Raw genomic sequence first — 21,524 nt, 5'->3', positions numbered from 1 at the left:
AAGTTCAATCACATCCACAGTACTTTAAAACACACAAAGTGAAAGCTAAATGCTGCATGTGATCAGTTGGTGGATTCAGACAGCATGAAAATTGGAGCTCGAATTATTAGCAAGCTTTGAGAAGATTTGTAGCTCAGGTTGAGGTTCTGGATATATGTTTGCTCACTGAGCTAGAAGGTTCATCTCCAGACATTTCGTCACCCGACGAGATAATATCTTCAGTGGGCCTCAGGTGAAGCACTGCTGATAATTCCTGCTTTCTGTTTATATGTTTGGGTTTCTTTGGGTTCGTGATGTGATTTCCTGTGGTGAAGTCACTTCCTGTTCTTTTTCTCACGGGGTGTCATTTACAAAATACTGTGCAAGACTGTAACAAACATTACGTTGGACAAACAGGCAGAAAACTAGCCATCAGGATACATGAACACCAACTAGTCACACAAAAAAAAAGACCCCCTCTCATGAGTATCCTTCGACTGGGACAACACATCCATCCCAGGACAAACTGATCAAAGACCCGTGCGACAATTCCTAGACGCATGGCATTCCAACCGGAATTCTATCAACAAACACACCGAGTTAGACCCTATCTACCACCCAGTGAGAAAAAGAACAGGAAGTGATGTCACCACAGGAAATGACATCCCCAACCCATAGAAACCCAAACATATAAATAGAAAGCAGGAATTATCAGCAGTGCTTCACCTGAGGCCCACTGAATACGTTACCCAGTAGGGTGACGAAACATCTGGAAATGAACCTTCCAGCTCAACAAGCAAACCTGCATCCAGCTAGAATTGTAGCAGGACAGGCATATTCACACTTCTTGACAATATATTTGTTTGGGGTGGGTATAAAATTAATGATTTACAATCTGTCTTAAAAGGAAAGTGCATTTTGGCTTCAAATAAAAGGGGACACTGCAAAAGCTGTGTTTAAAATTGTATTTCTCAGCCAAGAGTTTTTAGTCTGTAGTCAACAAAACTTGACTTTTTCTGAAAATAGAGAAACCCTCTCTACTCACCACCTCACCAGATCTGTCAATGCAATCGACCATATACAAGACATTTCAAGTTACAAGGGGAATGCACTGATGTGACTTATTCTCATTAAAATAGACTGACGTGTTTATGTTACTGTACACCAAAACTTTACACAGAATTGTGATAAAATTAATCTTCAAAACAAAAATCTGCTCCAATATGCATTGCTGAACCAAACAAACTGACAAAGTTGTTAATTTGATTGCTAACCAATATCAAAAACTGATTTCAACAAATCATAAAAACATTACCATTCAGCTCTGCAGCTGAAAGCTAGAAGGGGATGTAAGGGAAGTGGTGCAAGAGGATGATATAATGCTACATTTTGTTGACAAGTGTATTTACATGGACATCAAGGTTTGGATTCAACGTTCTTCACAGTTAAAAAGCTTACCAAATATTTTGGAGTTCACACAATGGACACGCAGGACAAGCATAAAAACTACAACTTTGCAGTCGTTTACCTACACACTTTATTTGCTACAGAAATTAGTAGACCATTGGGGAAGAGAATACAAATTTTGAAAAGGTAAATCTTTATAAAATCATTTTAAAATTTGGTAACCAATAAAAATAATTAACTTTTTAAGAGATTTATCAATAGAAAACAAATTAGTCACCATATGTAAAGCAATAAGATAACTAACGTTTGTTAAAAAAAAGTTTGCTCAAAGCTTCTTTTAAAGTTAATGTTACGTTCATGCAAAAATATTTGAAAATGCAAACAGCACTGAATTATTTCTGAAATGTGACTAAATTTCCATTTGTGAACTTGTTTCTATTTAAAAATGTTTATTAACTAAATGGTCATAAATGCCTTGAACATTTTTCTCATTCTCATTTCTACTTTTTAAAGACAGTTTCCTATAAATGTTACATTAAAACATTGGTTTATCTTTACATTTACTTCTGTAATACATCATTTCTAGGGTACTTTTGAAAATGTATTTGTAAAATGCACACTTATGGACACCACTGTTGGTTTTTATTTAAACTGATTCTGTCACCCCTGGCATACAGCCATCAAAATAATATTGAACATTATGAAAATAAAGAAAACAAGAGCATGGAAATTCAATAAAGTGGAATGAAAAGAGAAAGCAAATAACCACGCTGATGCAAATGCAACAGCAAACCAAAAGGTAGAATGAAACATAAGATGTTGCGAAAGAGAGAGTTTAATGGACTTGGGATCTACATATTCAATGTATGATCAGTAGGTGAGAAATTCATGCATTGCTATGAATTTGAATAGGTTAACATTTATTGCACATGGTTAAATTCCTACAGTGTTGCCATCTTACACAACCAATGGCAATTTATAACGACAAAGTCTGATTTGGCTGCAATTATTGGGGCAGGTGAAGCAAAGGGATTTCAATTACATTTCAAATTTCAACAGCAGCACTCCTTTGTAAAATAGACATTGGAATTGGCTAGGCATGTCAAAAAGATTAATATTATTTTAATGGTAAGTGCTAAAAATGTTAAAATGTGATTGGAAATGACTTGGATTTACTGAACCCAGACTAAAAGGTATCTCTGATCAACTACTTCTTCAGTTCTGACATGCTAGAAATTAATAAATTCTAAACTGTTAACTATGAAAGGTTTATAGCTTAAACATTGTTCAACTTCACTAATACAGATGAGGGTGGACAGCTAACAATGAAAGTGTGTTGAAAGGATTTTTTTAATTAAAAAGGACAAAGTTCTAGTGGTTAAAAAAAAATCAACAGCTTAAAAAAAACAACCATTACTAAGATAGCAAAACGGAAGAGGCCTAGCCAATGACACCCACAACTGATGAAGACTGAAAAATGCTTTGAATTGAAATATATTAAATATGCATTATTTTGCCTGAGCAACAGTAGTTTCGCTTGTGGGATAAAAATAGTCTATAAAGTGGAATTACTCTGATAAAATTAGCCTATGAATCCTAAAAAGTGAAAATTTTATTTTGCCTCCTGCTGAGGGGGCAAAAGTGAAAGGGGTCCAAGGATGGAACTGTTAGTATGCTTTTGTCTTGTTGGTGATTAAATGTATTTAACTTTAAGGCTTTTATTCTCAAAGTCCAACCCCACCTTCAACTGAACAGTGGTAAAATTATTAAATGCTTGCTGCTTAAGCAGGATTATGAGATTCTACTTTCTTTCCTTTCTTGCCTCCACCCAAATTCACTCACCTCCAGACATTTTATAATGTACGTTTGGGGCATTGACAATGAAGGTCCTTACCTGATTTTTGGAGACAGGATACAAGGACAGTTCTCAGCATGCTCATTTTCGAAAGGAAACCACTGTCTGATAAGAGGAGGTCACTTATGAAGTTTGGTTTAAGTCTAACATACCACTTTCAATTTGAGGTGACAGTGTTAATTAATAGGATACAAACATGCTTGCATGCATGTATGGTTTTCTGGGACATCCATTTACAAAACAAAACCAAAAGCAATGTTTTGCTAAAACGAACAGGAAAGGAATTAAAGTACCAAGATGCTTACAAAAGACATGATCAGGAAACATGGAGCGTTCCCAGTATATTTGTATACAAAGACACACAATATCTGACTCCATTATATTAGTTAAAATAGAAATCATTAGTAAGGGGATAAGTATAAGACAAGCCAGAAAGTTACATATGTGCATGTGTGTTCATATATGTCTTAGCAGATTCCAAGCCCGACAATTTGTGATCTACCATTTGATATATAGTTCTTCTTAAGTTAGGAACTAGAGACAGTCTACATATCATGTAGATCTCTGAAAATTTGACTTTAAGTTTCAAAAGTTGCACAAGTTTAACAATATTTCATTTGTGTATTTTGTTGGTAAAACACTACAAGTTCAGTCATTACAAGTCTAGACCCAACAAGTTGTCAGCCCAAATAAACATTGCCCTATATACTTCAGCATTAGTGTGGTATCTTATGCAGCTCACCAGAAGTCAATCTAGAGTGAATTCAATTTCCATTAGAGATGTGTTTTAAAAACTCATGAATGGGATTTGAACTACTCTAAAATCAAAGTGCATGAAGGAGCTTTATTTTTTCAATGGATTCATGGACCTACCATTAGCATGACGCTAGCAACTTTTAGAGATAGCAGAGGGGAAAAAAACAAGTAAAAAAGAAAGTGCTTGGCATGTTGATAGACAACATCCATTTTTTTAATGGCATCTTAATAACAAGACAAATTAATAATTCAGCTTTCAGTATGACTAAATTGCACGGAAACCCCATGTTTAATGGCAACACAATGAGGAAGCTTAGTAAGTTATAATTTGGCTTGAAAAATTAGTGTCATGAATGTACGTGAACATGTACATTAGGTAGTGCTTTTCAATTTAACACATGCAAATTAGGATTTGCTATAATCCACTTAAAGGTTAAAGGTGATTTAAGACAACTTTCCCTTTTAAAAATAGAATGCCAAAAATATTTCATCAAGAGTTGACAGTCAGCCTCAGTAAGTTCTAATATTCTAACAAGGTCTAAATTTAAATTTACACGAACAATTTTGGGGGAAAGAGTCAAGAATATAATTTTTATGACATCTTTTAACTATATAATGTCTGAGAAAGACTATTTCTTGGCCTTCTTAACCGAGATTGAAAATCAAAACAGTCAGTCAGTCTTCTCTAGACTGAATACAAAGGCAGATATAGCATAGTAAACCTCAGGGGTCTGAAACAATGAGAGACTTGATAAAGTGGATTAGAATGTATTTAACAGCCAGGAAAGACAAACTGTAAAATATAAGATGTTCACAGATATTGCTAAGTAGCACCACTGCCACACATTGAATGTGCTGTTTATCAAAACTGCCCTTTTCTGATTCCACAGCAGGGGATCAAAAACATATGTTCACATACACAACAGCTTTTGCTTTAAAATTGAATAAAATGCAAATAGTACTTTGTCTTCAAAAAGCCAAATCACCTTTTCATTCACACTACAGTGTCTTCATTATCAAAGAAGCAAGGGATTCCGGTCTGTGAGTTAAAAAAAGACTATTTATATCCTTTGATTCACTCAGCATTAATGTGTTGATCTAACAGACGTTTCCATGTTGTAATTAGCTTGATTTGCATATTAAGTTTGAGAAAATGGAAAGAATGTTTTATTGTAAGCTATTTACCAGATCTATCATGTACAAATTTCCTTTCCAATGAATGATGTCATTTTACTCTTGACCCATACTCCTGAAATCAGACAAGATTTGCATTGCTCATTTTACATCTTTAGTGCATTCTAAGGCCATAAATAACCTAGAACAGCCTTGTACGCAAATACACAGATCAACATGGCACAAAGCACACATTAATTTCCTGGTGATTTTCCTTCCACCATTGTGGATAACAGCAAACCCTAATTGTAGGTACATATTTAACAATAACAAAAATATGGCTTGGAGGTAGGGAGTGGAGAAAAGGAGAACAGGGGTTGGTGATCAACAAGGTTAGTACTGATCGTGAAACATCTTACAGTTCCTTTCATAGGGACAACATGAAGTCATCAGTCAAATTTACAACAAGTTGCATGCAGTATAAAGTACGATTCCAATATAATTTCCTTCCACATTAGTCTAAGCAAGCAAGAGAAAAATCAGATCAACAGTATTAAAGTCTGAGCATATCAAACAAACTGAGTTGTTTCATTTTGTAAATTAGTATTACTTGCAACTGGATTGAGACTGTGCAAACTCACTTCAACCTTGCAGCCAGAGATCCATCAGTCTGGCAATTCCATAAGATGGAGGCACAATGTTGAAATTCACTATGCCAATCAATTCTCAGTTGTATGTTTTACACATTTATAGATCAAATTACTTTCAAAAGGCTGTAAAACTTAAAAACATTTAGATTTGGTTAAAAATTTGATATATTTAAAAAGTTGTAACAAACTTTTAGACAAGCTTTTGATTTCTACTTTCTAAGTGATTAAGTTAAAAAATACTTTGAATTCAACTTTGTTAAAAAAGTTGCTAAGTTATAAAGAGTCTTTCATTAACTTCTCAATTTCCAATTGAAATGCACTGGAGTGCTATGATAGCCCAGCAATATTAAGCAACAGTGTGTTTAACAAGAGGAAGTTAACTATGGGTTTGGGCCTATTATTTCTTAGAACAGGTCCCTCACTTTAGCTGGAGAGGTACAGAAAAAGGCATATATTTCTCCTCAAGTGCACGGTAAGAAAGAGGTCCAGTTACTACAACCTAATTTGGCTAACTGCAGTCTACTATTGAAGAAATGTCATTCTGGAAACAGCTAACAACTGCCCTAACAGGGGTGGTGAGTGATTTAGGCATACCAAGGCAAAAGTAACCATTTTAAAATAGTTCCAGAATAATATCTTTGTACGTGATCATTTTGTTTGGGGATTGGGGGAAGGGGTGTTTGCAAGCAGGGACATGCTTAAATTAACAGGCAACGAGAGATAATTAAAGTCTCAACATTGCAGATATAAATTTAATGAATTTATAACTTACATGATGACTCAATCTACGTTAAGAGTTTCAGCAAATGTAACTTTATACAATTACGCACTCACCTAAATCTGAACCACGTTCTCTTTGTTTCGTATTTGTTTCTGAGGTTTGGTCTACCTCACCCCTTGTTGTATTAACTAATTCTGAATCACCCAATAGCCTCCCACTATCCTGTGTTTCACATGTATCTGAAAGAAAATGCGGATAATGAAATAAATCCAATAAATTAATTTCACGCATAAAAATCAAATCTCAACTTCAAAATAGGTTCAGTTAAGAAATAAAGTACTTCAAACAACAGTACAGTTGTATCAATTTACCTAAAAGCCTTCTGTTGAGGTTCACAACCAATCTGTATAACACTTGAGACCAGAAATATACCCAAAATTATAGTAATTCCCAGTTCTCTAGCATTATGTTGAGGAGGACCGAAGCTGTAAAATGATTAATTTTAAAATCTTAGGAAGCATAATTACTACTGATACCTTCTCTAAGGGTCTGTAGTACTGATCTGCCAGTCAGATCAGTCAATCATTGGCAAGTGCTGGAAATTACTCAATGCACACAGGAATCAGCAGCACTGCATTCAAAAGACTAAATTTAATGTCTAAAGGAGGCTGCCTTCATTGGTTAACTTTGCTATGTTTGTTTCTATTGACATCTCTTTCCACTCTCTGAAAACTGCTCTCATCACACCTATAGTTCAAACATTTCTATTTCCAATTTCTTTGGCCCAAATCCATTTGATTCTCTTTTGTCACATCTGTCAGCTTTCTACTTTGCATTTGTTCTCCAGGTGGCAGAATAACTTGCATTATAAAAGTTCTTGGATAGGAAAGTGTTGAAATCTTTAATTGGTGCAAATTTAATTTACTTTATAGTTGGCATTTGAGTGAAAATGTGAGTTTAGATTCTGTTGATGCGTGATTTGAGCAGATTTATTTTCAAGGGTTTCATTGGTGGAGCAGTCTTTATAAGAAACAGCATAAATTAATTCAGCAGAGGAAGGCGGTGTTTGGTTGCTTCTGCCTAAACAGAGCAACTGATTGATGAGCAAGGCTGGTGAGCATTTATAGTCTTTTAAGTAAAAGCAAGGTCTTCAATTTGTGTTTTTGTCTATAGTCTCTCTTTTCCTCTTTCTTATAAATTGCTCAATAGGTTGAAAACCAATACTATTTTCTTTTTACATGAGTGAAGTGTAAAAAGTAGAAGGTCTTTCAAATGTAAAAAGCAGAGATAAAGTGATTATCATATTTTATTTAAAATATTAATTAGAGATGGCAAGCCAAGTCTGCAAGCTTCTGGACATCAAAGGAATCCCCAGTGAACACATTTATGACAAAGTATTTGCAACTCAAGTAACTTTGGATCAGAGTCAAGGAGGTGGAGTCTGAACTGCAGACATTTGGACCACATCAGGATGGGGGAAATTTAGGTGATACAAACTTGGTCAAATAACCAAGGACAGGTCAGTGTGATCGAAGGGAGGTAAGTATAGGGGCCAAACAGACAGCTGTCATGGAACACAAGTCCCTCTAACTGTCCTAATAGTGGAGGTTCTTTCAAGCTGTGTGGATAGGAATTGGGAATACAGGGAGAATCAGCAAACTCATCATAACACTGTGGTACAAGGAGTCATTCAGGTGAGGGAAGGAGGTGGGAATTGGTAGTGTTAAGGGACAGTATAATCAGGGGATTAGATATTGTTCATTTCAGCTATGAGTATGAGGCCCAAAGGCTGTGTTGCCTCTCTGGCACTAGATTTTATGACATCTTGGGGCTTGAGTGGAACTTGGCCTTGAAGAGGACGGATCCAGGTGTCATCATTCACATTGGTGAAATGACAATGATAGGATTAAAAATGAGGATCCTACCAAGCTAATAATCCCAGAATTACTACCTATGTCATGTACAAACAAATAAACAAACTCAAATAATTAAACTTATGGCTTAAAGTTTTGTGGGGGAGGAATGGGTTACTTTCAATGGGACACCGGTACTAGGGTAGAAAGGAACAGTACCAACAGGAGAGGCTTCACTTGCACCATGTTGCAACCAGTGTCCTGGTGAATTGAATAAGTAGGACTGTATCGAAGGCTTTAAATTAAATATACATGCTTCTGCGGATTGGTGTACTGGTGCATCACTGTGCGAGTGCGAACTTCATCAGTGAGGGAATCAAAGGTCATGGAAATAAGGCAAGAAAATGCAGCTGAAGATTCTGATCAGTCATAATTTCAAACAGCAAAGCAGACTCAATCAGGCAAAAATCCTACCTCTATTCCCATGTCTTATGATTTTGTGAAGGACTATGCTGACCAATTACAGTTGGAATAGTACTGTAAGTTTCAAATTATTTCACATCTGGTGGTAGTATGGGCAAGCATGTCAGCTGTAACTAACATATTAAACTGAACGGAGAACAAGAATGATGATTAAGCCACAATGCAAAGAGAAAAACGATCGCCAACAGCTCGTCATATTAGCCAATGGCTCAAAGAAAAAGAAATGTTAGTAGGATAACATTCATATTTTCATGATTTGGAAATTAAATAGATATTCCAAATTGTTCCATAATTTAAATACAGCAGACAAATCATTTTGATTTTATACACAGAACTATAGGCAGTTTGTAAAGCTTATGCACATAATTAATTTATTGCTTAACTGATTTTTTTAAAAATACGTTAGGGATAACCTCACTTTACAGTTGTGTTTCAAAAAGAAGGGAAAATAAAGGGATACATGTGTTTGCTCAATATGCAGCTTGGACTTTTGGACAAGGACGAAACATGGCTCATTTTCACTCACCTGCATGGACAATTTCAGTACATGGAGGACACACTGAAACATTCTTTAGTGTTCTGTGATGAAAGCTGGTGCATAGAATTTTCCAAATAAAAATAGTTGAAAAAGGCAGTTTCATGAACATAAGTGAACAAATCATGAAGCACTAAACTGGCTATTATTGTGCATTTCTGTGCTGTGCGGTTCTACGTTAAAGGTAGAAAATGTCAAGACATGGCATATATCAGTATAGCATGCATGGAAGGAACAACTGAATTTGGACTTGAGGTTTCTAACACTTTCCACTATGGCACTTTTCTCACTTTATGGCCGAGTCTGTTTTGATTTTGTTATTCTACAAGTGTTACGGCAGGGCTAGCACTGATTTCATATTTCTAATTGCCCATGAGGTTGAGGAGAGTCGAATTCTTAAACTATTATTGTTTGTCTGATCAAATCTAGGATTTTGACTCATGAAAAGTATATTTAAGTCAAGATAGTATCTAACTTGAAAGAAAACATGTAGGTGGTGTTGTCCCCATTCACCTTATGCCCTTGTCCTTCTGGAGGGTTCAGGCCTCATTGAAGAAGCATTGAAGAGTTGCTGCAGTGAATCTTGTGGACATACTGCAACTACAGTGCAGCATTGGAGAAGGGATTGCATTTTTGAAGAGAAGGAATTAAAAGTGCTTTGTTCCAAACGGTGTTGAGTTCAAGCATTCTTGGAGTCGCACTCATCCAAGCAAGTGGGAAATCATTCCAGTGCATTGCTGACTTATGCCTTACAGGTGGCGGAAAGACTTTGGGGCATCAGATGAATCACTCACTGCTGAATATCAAGCTTTTGAGCTGCTTTTGTATTCACAGTATTTATATGGTTAGTCAAAGATGACCCACATGATGCTACTGGTTGGGAAATTCAATGATGGTCGTGCCAAGCTGAAGTCTAATTGATGGAGACTGATTTCTATTATTACTCAGCATCTCTACTATTGTCATATCACATGACCTTAAGGATGATTGATAGTAAACTAGAGTGCATGGCCTTCTCGTTAATTCTCATGTTCCTGAAATTGCACAGAATTTAAAACTTTGATAAGTTTCTAATGAGCCATGAAGGACAAAGTAAACTGAAAAGATGGTAGCCACTCAAACGAGAAAATCAAGTACTGGTAATGCAATAATTTAACTGCCAATTCAATGACTACAGATTAAATGTGAAATGAAGTAGTAAGATACAGGTATAACTTATTTTAAAATAATTAGTGACTGCTCACTTGTTCTTGAACTTCGAGGATTTTTCAGGCTCTGTTTTGAAAGAAGGAAAAATATTAAAATATTTCCAATGATCCAACTGTCTTAACAACACACTTTTTAAAAAAAGTTAATTAATTACCTTACTCCTCACCATCTTTACTTGCTCAATAGTATGTGGTTGTGGAAAGCCACTCCACTCTGCAGACTTCCCAATATGAGACGGCCTGAAAGGGAAGTCTAGAGAAAAAAAAACTGATGACTGTTAAAACAAAAACTTACCACATGTTTCATGCCAACACTTTCTTCAAATTTAGCATCAATTTAGTTACAAATTCCTGAGTACTAATTCCGTATGCTCTAAAAACAAGGACCACTAGCATGAATTGTGTAACAATTATAAATTTGATATATTCTACAATTGATAATTTCATCAGTATTTTAACTAGTTCATCATCAGTATTCAAATCAGTCAATATTTGGTAACCATATCGTAAGTATTAATTTGCCACAGTGGCATCAGAATGTGTGTCAAATTGTGAAAAATTTAACCAAAAATCAACTTTGATAGGGAAAATATTTGTGCTAAGAAATGGAGACTTCCTTGTACAAATATCTTGCTATTCACAGCTATTTTGGAGCTGAAACAATGGTTTGGACATCAAGCTTCCATTACCTAACTAAGCAAATCATGACAGACATGTTTCATCTTCAATCCTGCATTTTCTCAATCCTGCAGTGAACTGTCAGCCTCAATTATGCGATTAAACACGTGAGCTTCTTACATGGAAGGAGACCAATGACTGTGCTAAGCTCACATAATTAACAAAACAATCTAAGTCAAGGCAAAATCAGTCCACAGCATGCTTTTTCAAGCAAGTTACATCTGAAAAAAAAATCATTATTTTAGTTTAGAAATCTCAGACGAAAAAAATGTGCTAATCATATTCTAAGTGCATTTGTTAAGCTAGTTGTACCAAAGATAAGACCACATTGGATTAAGTGAAATGTAATAGCGAGCAGACATAATACAAGGACAAAATCAAAAGGAAGTGGGTAAAAGGAAACTTCTTAAAATGAAAATGTTGGAAGTTTTGTTTCACAGAGTTTGTCATTAGATTTGTCTTATTCCACGCAGTAGTGATTTGGCCATAAAATGAAGGAAACAACAATTTTTTTACGTTAAGGAAATGGTGCATGGCTAAGATACAGCTGATCAAGCAGTGGCCGTTATTCAACTTGTTTCTTTCAACCAAATTCTGAAATAGTTAATAGTCTACTTATTTCAATCTATTATTAATGTATTCTAAAATAGTTTACAAAAAAAAATCCTTCACAATAAAATACACTGGTCCAAAAAGAAGCAGCTAGTGCAATAGTTAATGCATTCACTTTAATTTTCTAAAATTCTCTTGTATCAGGGAGAGTTACACTAGCCTGTAAGTACCAAATCTAACTCCATAATTCAAAGGGGCGATGGCAGAAGAGGCAAAGAAAACACCTACAAGAGTTAATTTACCTCTGACACAGGAAAAGTGTCAGAAGCAATGATAAAAGGCATTACAGTGCAGGACTTCAAGAACAGTTCAAGGCAATCAGGCAGACAATATTGTTTTGTGAAAAGGAAATCATTTTCATGGATTATTGAAGCTATTTGAGGAAGAAAGATGTGCTGTGGATAAAAGGGGAACTGAAAGATTTATCGTTCTTAAGATTTCCAGAAGATGCCACAAGTACATAAATGGGTTAAGTAAATGAACAAAGGTCTCGCAAAGTGACCATGGTTTAGGAAAAATACAAAATGTTGGTAAGAAGGAATAAAGAATGGTGAGAAACTGTAGAGGTTAGAGTATTCTAGTTTTAAAAGCTAGCATTCACTTACAGCAAGTTGATTAGGAAAGCTAATAGAGATTTACTATTTGTTACAAGGGGAATTTGTTACAAAGAGGTGCAAGTGGAATCAACACAGAATATAACCTGTCGAGGGGAATGTGGCAGATTAATTAATTCTCACATTTGCCAAAGTCAGGTAGAACTTTTTTTTATTTTTCCCTGCTGTTTTTGCCGAACTACTTTCACAGATGGGTGTGGGCAGACCAGGGCCGCAAGCAGTGAGATTATTAAGGGATTAAGTGAGAAATACCAGGGATCTCAGTCAGAGAATAAGAGATGCAAACTAAAGTCAAAGAAGCACCTTTAGAGATTAGCAATCAGAAGCTGATGAGTGCTGGTTCTTTAACAGGCAACAGCTTCTGGCACCACATGCAGCCCAACTGTACTGAAGGTGAAAAAGCAGGAGCGATAGCAGTCAGGCAAATAGACAGGCCACATGTGACTCCAGGTTGGCATGCTGCCTCCCAAGTGTCAGGGTCAGCAATGTCAGTAAGCAGCTGCAATACATCCTGAATGGGGAGAGCGTGATCAGGCTCCACATTGTTACCCATGATACAGATAGAATGAGGTTTTGCAACAAGAGTTGAGAGAACTAGGCACTATGACTGAAAAAAAGCAGGAAATCAAAAACTGCAATCTCTCAATGACTCCAGGTGCAATGTGCTAGTGAGTACAAAAATGGGAGAATAGGGCATTGCTCAAGAGATGGTACAAAAAGAATAGTTCTCTATTTCTGATCTGAGAGATCTGTACATGCAGGATGGTCTGCACTCAATGGGACCAACATCCTTGTGGACAAGTCTGCTCGTGCTGTTGGGTGGAATTTAGATTATTCAGAAGAGGGTCTAGACAGTGTTAGTATAATCGGGGTAGCATACTTTAGTAAAAGAATCACGGTTTACTGAATTGAGTCATATTGAGCCTCAAGGGAGTAAGGTTAGGCTGGATGTCTCTACTTTAATGCTTGTAATTTTATAGGCAAGATAGATGAGTTAAAAGATATGGAGGTGCACATGGAATTGCAAATGTTTCCATCTGAGAGACTTTGTTTAGGAAAGGGCAGTACCAGCCAGTTAAAAGCCTGGGTATAGGATCTTTAGGAGTCAGTTGCTGCACTAAAGGGACATGATATCTTGGAAAGGTCTTGCAATTAGGCTTTGTGAATACATCATAGGAATGAAAAAAATGGGCAGCCACACTGCTGCGAGTGTATTATGGACCCCCAGTTAATAGGCAGTAGAGGAGCAGGTACATAGACAATTCACTGAAGTTTGTAAAAATCAATCATTGGCTAGTTATCTGAAGGGATTTCAACTTCTCCAACATTAATTGGCATAGTCACAGTGAAAAGGTTTAGAAGAGTCAGATTTCATAAAAGTGTTCAGAACAGCTTTTTATAATCAACATTATAAAATCTAACAGGGAATATTGTAGATCCCTGGACCTAATTGTGGGGAATAAATTTAGACAGGTGTACAAGGTGATAGTGGGAGAACATTCTCGTGATAGCGACCACGCTACTGCACATTTTAATATCTGAAATGGAAAAGGAAGTAGATAGTCTGCAGGAAAGGATTTTGGTTTGGAAAAGGTAGATTTTACAGGACCTGGCCAAAGTAGACTTCTGGAAGAATCTACAGAAGAACAGTGGGAGGTCATACAAAATGGATTTGGAGAGAGAACAGGCCCAACATGTTCCTTTTAGGATGTAATGCAGATATAAAAAGCCCAGAGAACCCTGGAGGTTTAGAAATATTCAGGACTGGATAAGGCAGCAGGTTTTGAACAGGTACAACGGGAGCAAGCAGAGGCCCAAGCGGGGGATAGAAAGTGCAGTGGGTAACTTGGGAAAGCAATTGAGAGTATAGGGGGAGCATGCAAAAACAGTGGCAGCTAAAATTAGGGAGAATCTATGCTCTATAAGTAAATCAAGGAGAAGAGGATAACAATGTGAAAGACTCACTAGGAACCAAGGGTACAACCTGTGTGTGAAACCAGATGACATTGGTAGATGTTAAACAAATACTTCACATCTGTCTTCACTTTGGAGGGGGTGACTACAGAATTTGGGAAGAGGAATTGAGAGGTTCCTGAACAAATTGATAAGGAATTAAAGGGAATTGGAGATTTCGGTCGGCTTAAAGGTGTACAGGTCCCAGGTCCATATGACTTGTATCTCAGGCTGTTGTGGGAGAACTGGGAGGAAATTCCAGCTCAAGGGGGAAGAGAGACTCTAGGACCAGAGAATTTAGTCTCAGAATAAAGAAGCGACAATTTAAATAATTGAATCCTTACAGTGTGAAGGCAAGCTATTCGGCCCATCAAGTACACACCGGCCCGCTGAAAGGCACCCACTCCAGATCATTCCCCACCTCACCCCCATTCCTGTAACCCTGCATTTCCCATGGCTAACCCAGTTAGCTTGTACATCCAATGGAGTTGAGGAGGAATTTCTTTGGAAGGCTTGGAGTCTTTGGAACTCCTTGCTACAGACAGCTGTGGGAGCAGAGTTTTTTTAAAATTCATTCACACGATAAGGATATCTTTGGTTAGGCCAACATTTATTGCCCAACTCTAATTGCCTAGAAGGCAGCTAAGAGTTAAGAGCCACATATAGGTCAGACCAGGTAAGGATGACAGTTTCCTTCTGAAGGATATTAGTGAATCATGGGTTTTTTTCTGACAATCAGCAATGGTCATGGTAATGGTCATCACTGTCATCATTGCACAATTCCAGATTAGTATGGAATTCAAATTCCACCATCTGCCATGTGGAATTTGATGCCAAGTCCCCAAAACATTATCTGGGTGTCTGGAGTTTTAGGCTAGTGAGAATGTGACTAGGCTATTGCCTCCCCTGAAGTAATATATATTTGAGGCTGACACGGATTCTTAATTAGTAGGGGAACCGAGGGTCACAGGGAAAACAAAGAAAAGTAATATGAGAAACTTGGGTCAGTCATGATCTTATTGAATAGTGGAGCAGGTTTGAGGGGCTGAACAGTCTACTCATGCTCATATTTCTTACGTACTGGAGGACAGCTACTGTGGTTTCAATTTTCAAGGGTGGAAAGAATAAACCAGGGAACCAGGTAAATCAGCGCTGGGATCCTTTTTGTTCATAACATATATCAAGTATGTAAAGAAAATGTGGGATTGACAATAAGTTTGCAGATGACACAAAGATTGGCTGGGTGGTTGACAGCGATGAAGAAGGTCTTATGTTACAAAAGGATATGAATGGATTGGTTGGATTAGCAGATCAGTGGCAGATAGAACTTAACCCTAAAGCCCTGGAAGAAGTAACAATACAAATGACAGGTCATTAGGAAGCTCAGAAGAACAAAGGAATCTTGGGCTGTTTGTTCACAGATCCCTGAAAGTAGCAAGACAGGTTATTAGTTTAAGAAAGAAGTCTCATGGGACACTTGCTTCTAACAGTTGTGGCATAGATTATAACAGCAAGGATGCAATATTGGAGCTGTACAGAACTTTGGTTATGCTGCAGCTGGATTTGTGTGCACAATTCTGGTCACCATACTAGAGGACGGATTATGACTACATTAGAGACGACAGTCGTACAGCACAGAAGCAGACCCTTCAGTCCAACTAGTCCATACTGACCAAACTTCCCAAACTAAACTAAATTGACTGTGCTTGCACCCGTTTAGGATTTCTCTAGCCTCATTTCCCAGCAGTCCAATGTCCACTCTTGCCCCTCTCTTTTTAGGTATCTAAAAAAAAATCTCTTGCAATTGCCTTTCATATTATTAGCTAGCTTACTTTGTTGTTTCATCTTCTCCCCACTTATTGCTTTTTTAGCTTTCCTCCACTGATTTTTAAAGGCTTCCCGTTAATCATCACGGGAATGGAGCACTTCAGCTGGACAAGATCAGGTTGCTTTCTTTACAGCAGGAAAGACTGAGAGAAAATTTCACTCAGATGTAGATTATGAGGTACATGAAAAAGGTGGACAGAAAATAGATGTTCCCTTTTGATGAAAGGTCAATAATCAGGGAACATAATTTTAAGATGGAAGGCAGGAAATCTGGCAGGGTTTTGAGAAAAGATCCTTTCACCCAGAATGTGGTCAGAATATGGGACAGCCTGGGAGACTAGTTGAGTCGGAAAACCTCAACTTTTTAAGAAGTAGTTAGATGAGCACTTAAAATGTGATAATGTTCAAGGTTATTGTCCAAGTGCTGGTAAGTGGAACTAGTGTGGATTTAGAGTAGTTTTTGTTGGTGCAGACTCAACAGGCAATTGAGCCTCTTCTGTACTCTATGATTCTATATATTGGTTTTACTTCAGTTATACAAGGATTTGATAAAACCAAATCTAGAGAATGGTACACAGTATTTGTCTCCTTATTTAAAGCTCTGATAAAGATTCAACGTGACTCGAAACATAAGCTTGGTCTCTCCATGGATGCTGCCTGACCTACTTTAATTCGAGCGATTTTTGTTGTCAGTACAGATTCCAGCATCTGTAATTTGCTCTTACAAAATGCTGAGTGGTCTCGACAGGGTGTATTTGGAAAGACTGTTTTCTCGTGAGAGAATCTAGAATTAAGGGTCTCTGCTTAAAAGTAATGGATCACCCATTTAAGAGAGGTAAATAGAACTTCTTTTCCTCATGAAGGTGATGAGTCTTTGCAGTTCTTTTTCTCAAAAGTGGATGAAAGCAGAGCCTCTGAAAATTTTCAACGAAGCGGTAAACAGATTGTTGGTAAGGGGGTGTCATCAGGAATGTGGAGTAATCATTTTAGCCACAATCTTATTGAATGCCGAGCAGACTCAACAGGCCAAGTGACCTACTTTTGCTCCTACTTCATATGTTTACATTATTAAATGGTATTACAGGGATATTATAAGATACAACATGGTTGCTTTGGTTACATTTAATTATAAATTTACAACATTGGCAAGTTTGCTTCAAACATTAATAGGACAACTTTGTATTTAAATAGTAGGAAATTAAATTTAAGAAAATGATTCTCTGGTGCTTTTCAGAGACTTAAGTGGCGTGGTCAAAACAAGAAGCTTGGTTAAAGTTGATCTTAAGGAAAACAATTTAAGGGAGGTAGAAGGATTTAAAAAGGAGGAATGGCAGAGCAGGAGCCAAGGCAGCTAGGAGTATAGTTAGCAGTGAGGTAAAAAGGGGTTTGGAAACCATCAGAAGCACAGAATTCCGGAGAAGTGGAAGAGATAGAATAGATTAGAGACAGGAAGAAGTGAAGCTATGAATGGCTTTAGACATGAGGATGAGCATTAAATCGGAGACCAGGAGCCATTGTAAGCAGCCAAGATGGAGGAAGAGCAGTGATGAAACATTGGTACAGACGTTTGAGTGAATTCCAGTTCAGAGAATGGGGTTGGAGAAACTGAGGTGACAAAGGCTGTTTCAGTAGCAGGTGGGCTGAGGTCGAAGCAGTGCGTCTTTGCAGTTTGGAGGTAGAATTTCAAAGGTCAAACAAGATGCTGAGGTTGTAAACAATCTGGCTCAAATGAATAAAATGGCTCGAAAGGAATGAAATTAATTGCAAAAGACCAAAATAAAGTAGTTCCTGTCTTCTCCATGGTTGTAGCGTTGTAGCCATGATCCTGTCTAATGTTCTAAGAACATGGTATAGGATCTAACTTTAGTAGCTGGTGGAATTTAAATTAATAAAATAAAACTGGAATTGTGGACTAATCTCAGCAATGGTGATCATGAACTATCACTGATTGTCACAGAAACCTATGTGGTTCACTATATCCTTCAGAGAAAGAATTTTGCCATTCTTATCCAGCCTGTCCTACATTTGACTCCACAGTAATATGGTTGACTTGAGTGCCCTAGCAAATGCACTCGGTTCAATGGCAATTAAGGGTGATCAACTAATGCTGGTCAGAGGTGCCCACATCCCATGAATGAGTAAAGAAAATAAGAGCTGGAGGTGTTGAGTTGCATATCAGACAAACAATTCAAAATACAAGCAAAGTGTAAGTTTTACAAAAAAGGCACTGCAAAAGGTACAGCTGGTTGTCCTAATTGGACACATGAAGGTGAATCTCATATCTCCAGAGGATGTCACCAAGGTGCAGCATGTAAATGAGGAATAACAACTGGACAAATATAGGTCCCTGAAGGAAGAACCAACATACTGCCTCAAAATAGTGGGTCACAGAGTGGTATCTACCATTCAGCATCTAAAAATCACAGCAAAGTGTTTCTGTACAATCACAGAAAACTCTGAAAAAGGCTACGCTCTTCCTCATAAAAAGAAGAAAACAAGTGGCCTAACACTCCAATTTGAAGTATTGAGTGTTTTTTGGCTGGCAATTTATGTCATCATAGTAATTATTTTTGTCTTCAGTGAATATTATGGCTCTACGCAATTCCAGATTATCACTGGGTGTCAAAATATAAAATATTCCTGACCATGAAATATTACATTGTTACCACTAGCCAATAGTGTTCACTGTATACTTAACTACCTTGTCACTCAGTGGCAGATGTTTAACACATCAATCAACAAATGCCAGGTGTTAAAATTCATGATATCCGTGTAAATTATCAGCAACATATGAATTCTGAGTCTGTAACTGGTTTACACGGTTCAAATTTTAACATTTTGTATAGAGCTCCGTCAAAAAAAAATCTCCCAAATTCAAAGTTACTGTTGCCTCATTTTTAAAAAAAATTCAAGACTCAGTCATAACAATCAATTTACTAAACAGAAAGGAGATATTTCTACTTACCTCTCCATTTAGAGTAATTAATAGTGAAGCTATTCTGTCCAGCCACTATGGTGGCTTGGTGGGTCCATAAAACAAACAATTCACCAGCGTCCACATGACTTGAATAAATGATTTGAGCAACTCTATATCAATTAAAAAAGGAATACAGAAATCTTACCAGACTCGTTAGCCACAACAAAAGATTCAGGAGTTCTTTCTGGTAAAGGTGGTGGACTGTCTTCTTTGCTCCCAGAACCTTTCAAAGTAAAATTTCAAAAATTGATTTGTGAAGACATTATTATGACTGATTAAGTTCCCCTCTTTCACGCAGTTTGAGTGTGTGGGGATTGTGGATCTGAGAAGCTATCATGAAGACACTAGGAACTCTGATGCGGAAGATAAACCTATTTTAATATTTACTTTCATGCCTAGTACAGGAGCTGCTACTGTCACAACAGTCATAACTGTGTACACACTTATAAACATCTTGTTTGGATGCAAATATGGAACCGAGATTGTATCAATCATGCAATATTGAACAACTGGCACCAAGAATATGGCAAATCTGTAATCAAGCATTCTGAACACAATATTTCAAAAATACTAATATTGTCTAATGGAAATCATTGAACAGCCACAGGTGAGGATTTACTGCCCTCTTTGTTCCCCAATAAAACAACAGCACTCCACAGTTCTAACAGGAGATTAATGTACTTGTAAAATAGCTTGATACAAGTAAGTCTAAGTCTACAGGGTGAAATTGTATTTGCAGATACCCAAAAACAGGTCTGAAATGTTAACTTCGATTCCTCTTTACACATGCTGCCAGGCTTGCTGAGCGTTCCCAGCAACTTCTGTTTTTGTTTCTGAAATTAAAAATGGTTTGACCATCGGAAGATCTGGCTTTTAGATATATACATTAATTTTACTGAAAAGCCCTAATACATAATATGGGTCAATGCACTTCATGTCTACATTTAATCAAACATCGAACACCTCAATGCAAAGCTTTAGTTTTCCTCCTTTACCAAAGTTTGCAATTTTAAGGAAAACATTTATTGGCCACCTTGCTTGGTTTCTGTTCAGTAAGTGGATGCAAACATTACTCAATCTCCAGTGTGACTTCCCAGAATGTTGATTTGCATGATTTCTTTCCTGATCCAGCTCTATAACATCTATAGCATGGTTAGATACTGCTCACTTTGTACCACAACATGCCCAGCCTATTACTATTCATTCTTGATTGCACTCAATTTCTTCAGTTAGCTTCAAGTTACTCCAATCAATCAAGCTGACAATAACAGTTCCAGTCACCATATGCTATTGGTCTTTAGTCACATTATGTAAAATTTTAGCAAATAATCAAAATCTACGAAGTAAAACACAATTACCACTGTTGGGCAGGGCTTAAACTAACTTGGCAGGGGGTAGGATCCAAACAGAATGTTTGGTAAGGGGAGATGAATGCGAGTAAAAAATGAGGTCTGCAGATGCTGGAGATCACAGCTGAAAATGTGTTGCTGGTCAAAGCACAGCAGGCCAGGCAGCATCTCAGGAATAGGGAATTCGACGTTTCGAGCATAAGCCCTTCATCAGGAACAGCGTGAGTCAAGGAGGAACAGGAATTATAGGCCAGTTAAGGTACGAGGAAGTTTGGCAAGATTGGGTGGTGTTTGTTTTAACATGAGGAGTTCTACAGGCAGACAAATTGAGGGGAAAAATTAAAACATAGGAGTATGATATAACTGCTATCACTGAGACATGGTTAGCATTTCAATATTCCCGATATAGAATCTTCAGATGACACATGAAAGGAGAGGGTTGTCACAATACTGATCTGGGAATCATTTGCAGCAGTAAGGAGAATTGTATCTCAGAACACTCATGAAATGAATCCATATGGTTAAATCTTGAAACCAAGAGAAGCAATGTGATTACTTCTGGGAATTATAGGTCCTTTAACAGTCTGAAATAAATAGAATAGCAGATATGTAGGCAGATTTCAGATAACTGTAAAAGTAATAGGGTAACGATAGAAGGGGATTTCAACTTCCACAACACTGATTGGGGTAGTTATAGTGTGAAAGGATTAGAAGGAGCAGAATTCTTAAAATGCATCCAGGAGAACATTATAAGCCAGTTTATTAAAGGCTCCACAAGACAGGTCACAGTCCTGAACTTGATTTTAGATAGTGAAGCCAGGCAAGTCATATGGTTAAAGTATCATGGGGCAGTATTCTGCAGACACTGATCACAACTCTATTAGATTCAAGACTTAAGGAAAAGGACAAAGAGGGGCCTGCAATCAAAGTTCTAAACTGGGTGATGGTCGATTT

At 37.2% G+C, this 21,524-nt stretch overlaps 1 protein-coding gene across 3 annotated transcripts in view; it reads right to left on the bottom strand.

The window, feature by feature from the left end:
- The window catches only part of LOC132826716 (tyrosine-protein phosphatase non-receptor type 12-like), a 134,533-nt gene that overhangs the window by 1,213 nt on the left and 111,796 nt on the right, over positions 1 to 21,524 (bottom strand). For 2 of the 3 annotated variants that reach the window (XM_060842828.1, XM_060842829.1), the window contains 5 exons: positions 19,367 to 19,444; positions 10,716 to 10,813; positions 10,597 to 10,627; positions 6,595 to 6,720; positions 3,281 to 3,346 (listed from right to left, as the gene is read on the bottom strand). In XM_060842828.1, the coding sequence (XP_060698811.1) occupies positions 3,281 to 3,346; positions 6,595 to 6,720; positions 10,597 to 10,627; positions 10,716 to 10,813; positions 19,367 to 19,444 (399 nt within the window). The remainder of the gene's footprint in view (positions 1 to 3,280; positions 3,347 to 6,594; positions 6,721 to 10,596; positions 10,628 to 10,715; positions 10,814 to 19,366; positions 19,445 to 21,524) is intronic. The other variant, XM_060842830.1, reaches the window with a different exon arrangement.

This window comes from Hemiscyllium ocellatum, chromosome 23 (assembly GCF_020745735.1).
Source record: "Hemiscyllium ocellatum isolate sHemOce1 chromosome 23, sHemOce1.pat.X.cur, whole genome shotgun sequence".
Taxonomy (NCBI): domain Eukaryota; kingdom Metazoa; phylum Chordata; class Chondrichthyes; order Orectolobiformes; family Hemiscylliidae; genus Hemiscyllium; species Hemiscyllium ocellatum.
The sequence above is the reverse complement of the archived record's forward strand: the minus strand, read 5'-3'. Positions and strand labels throughout refer to the sequence as shown.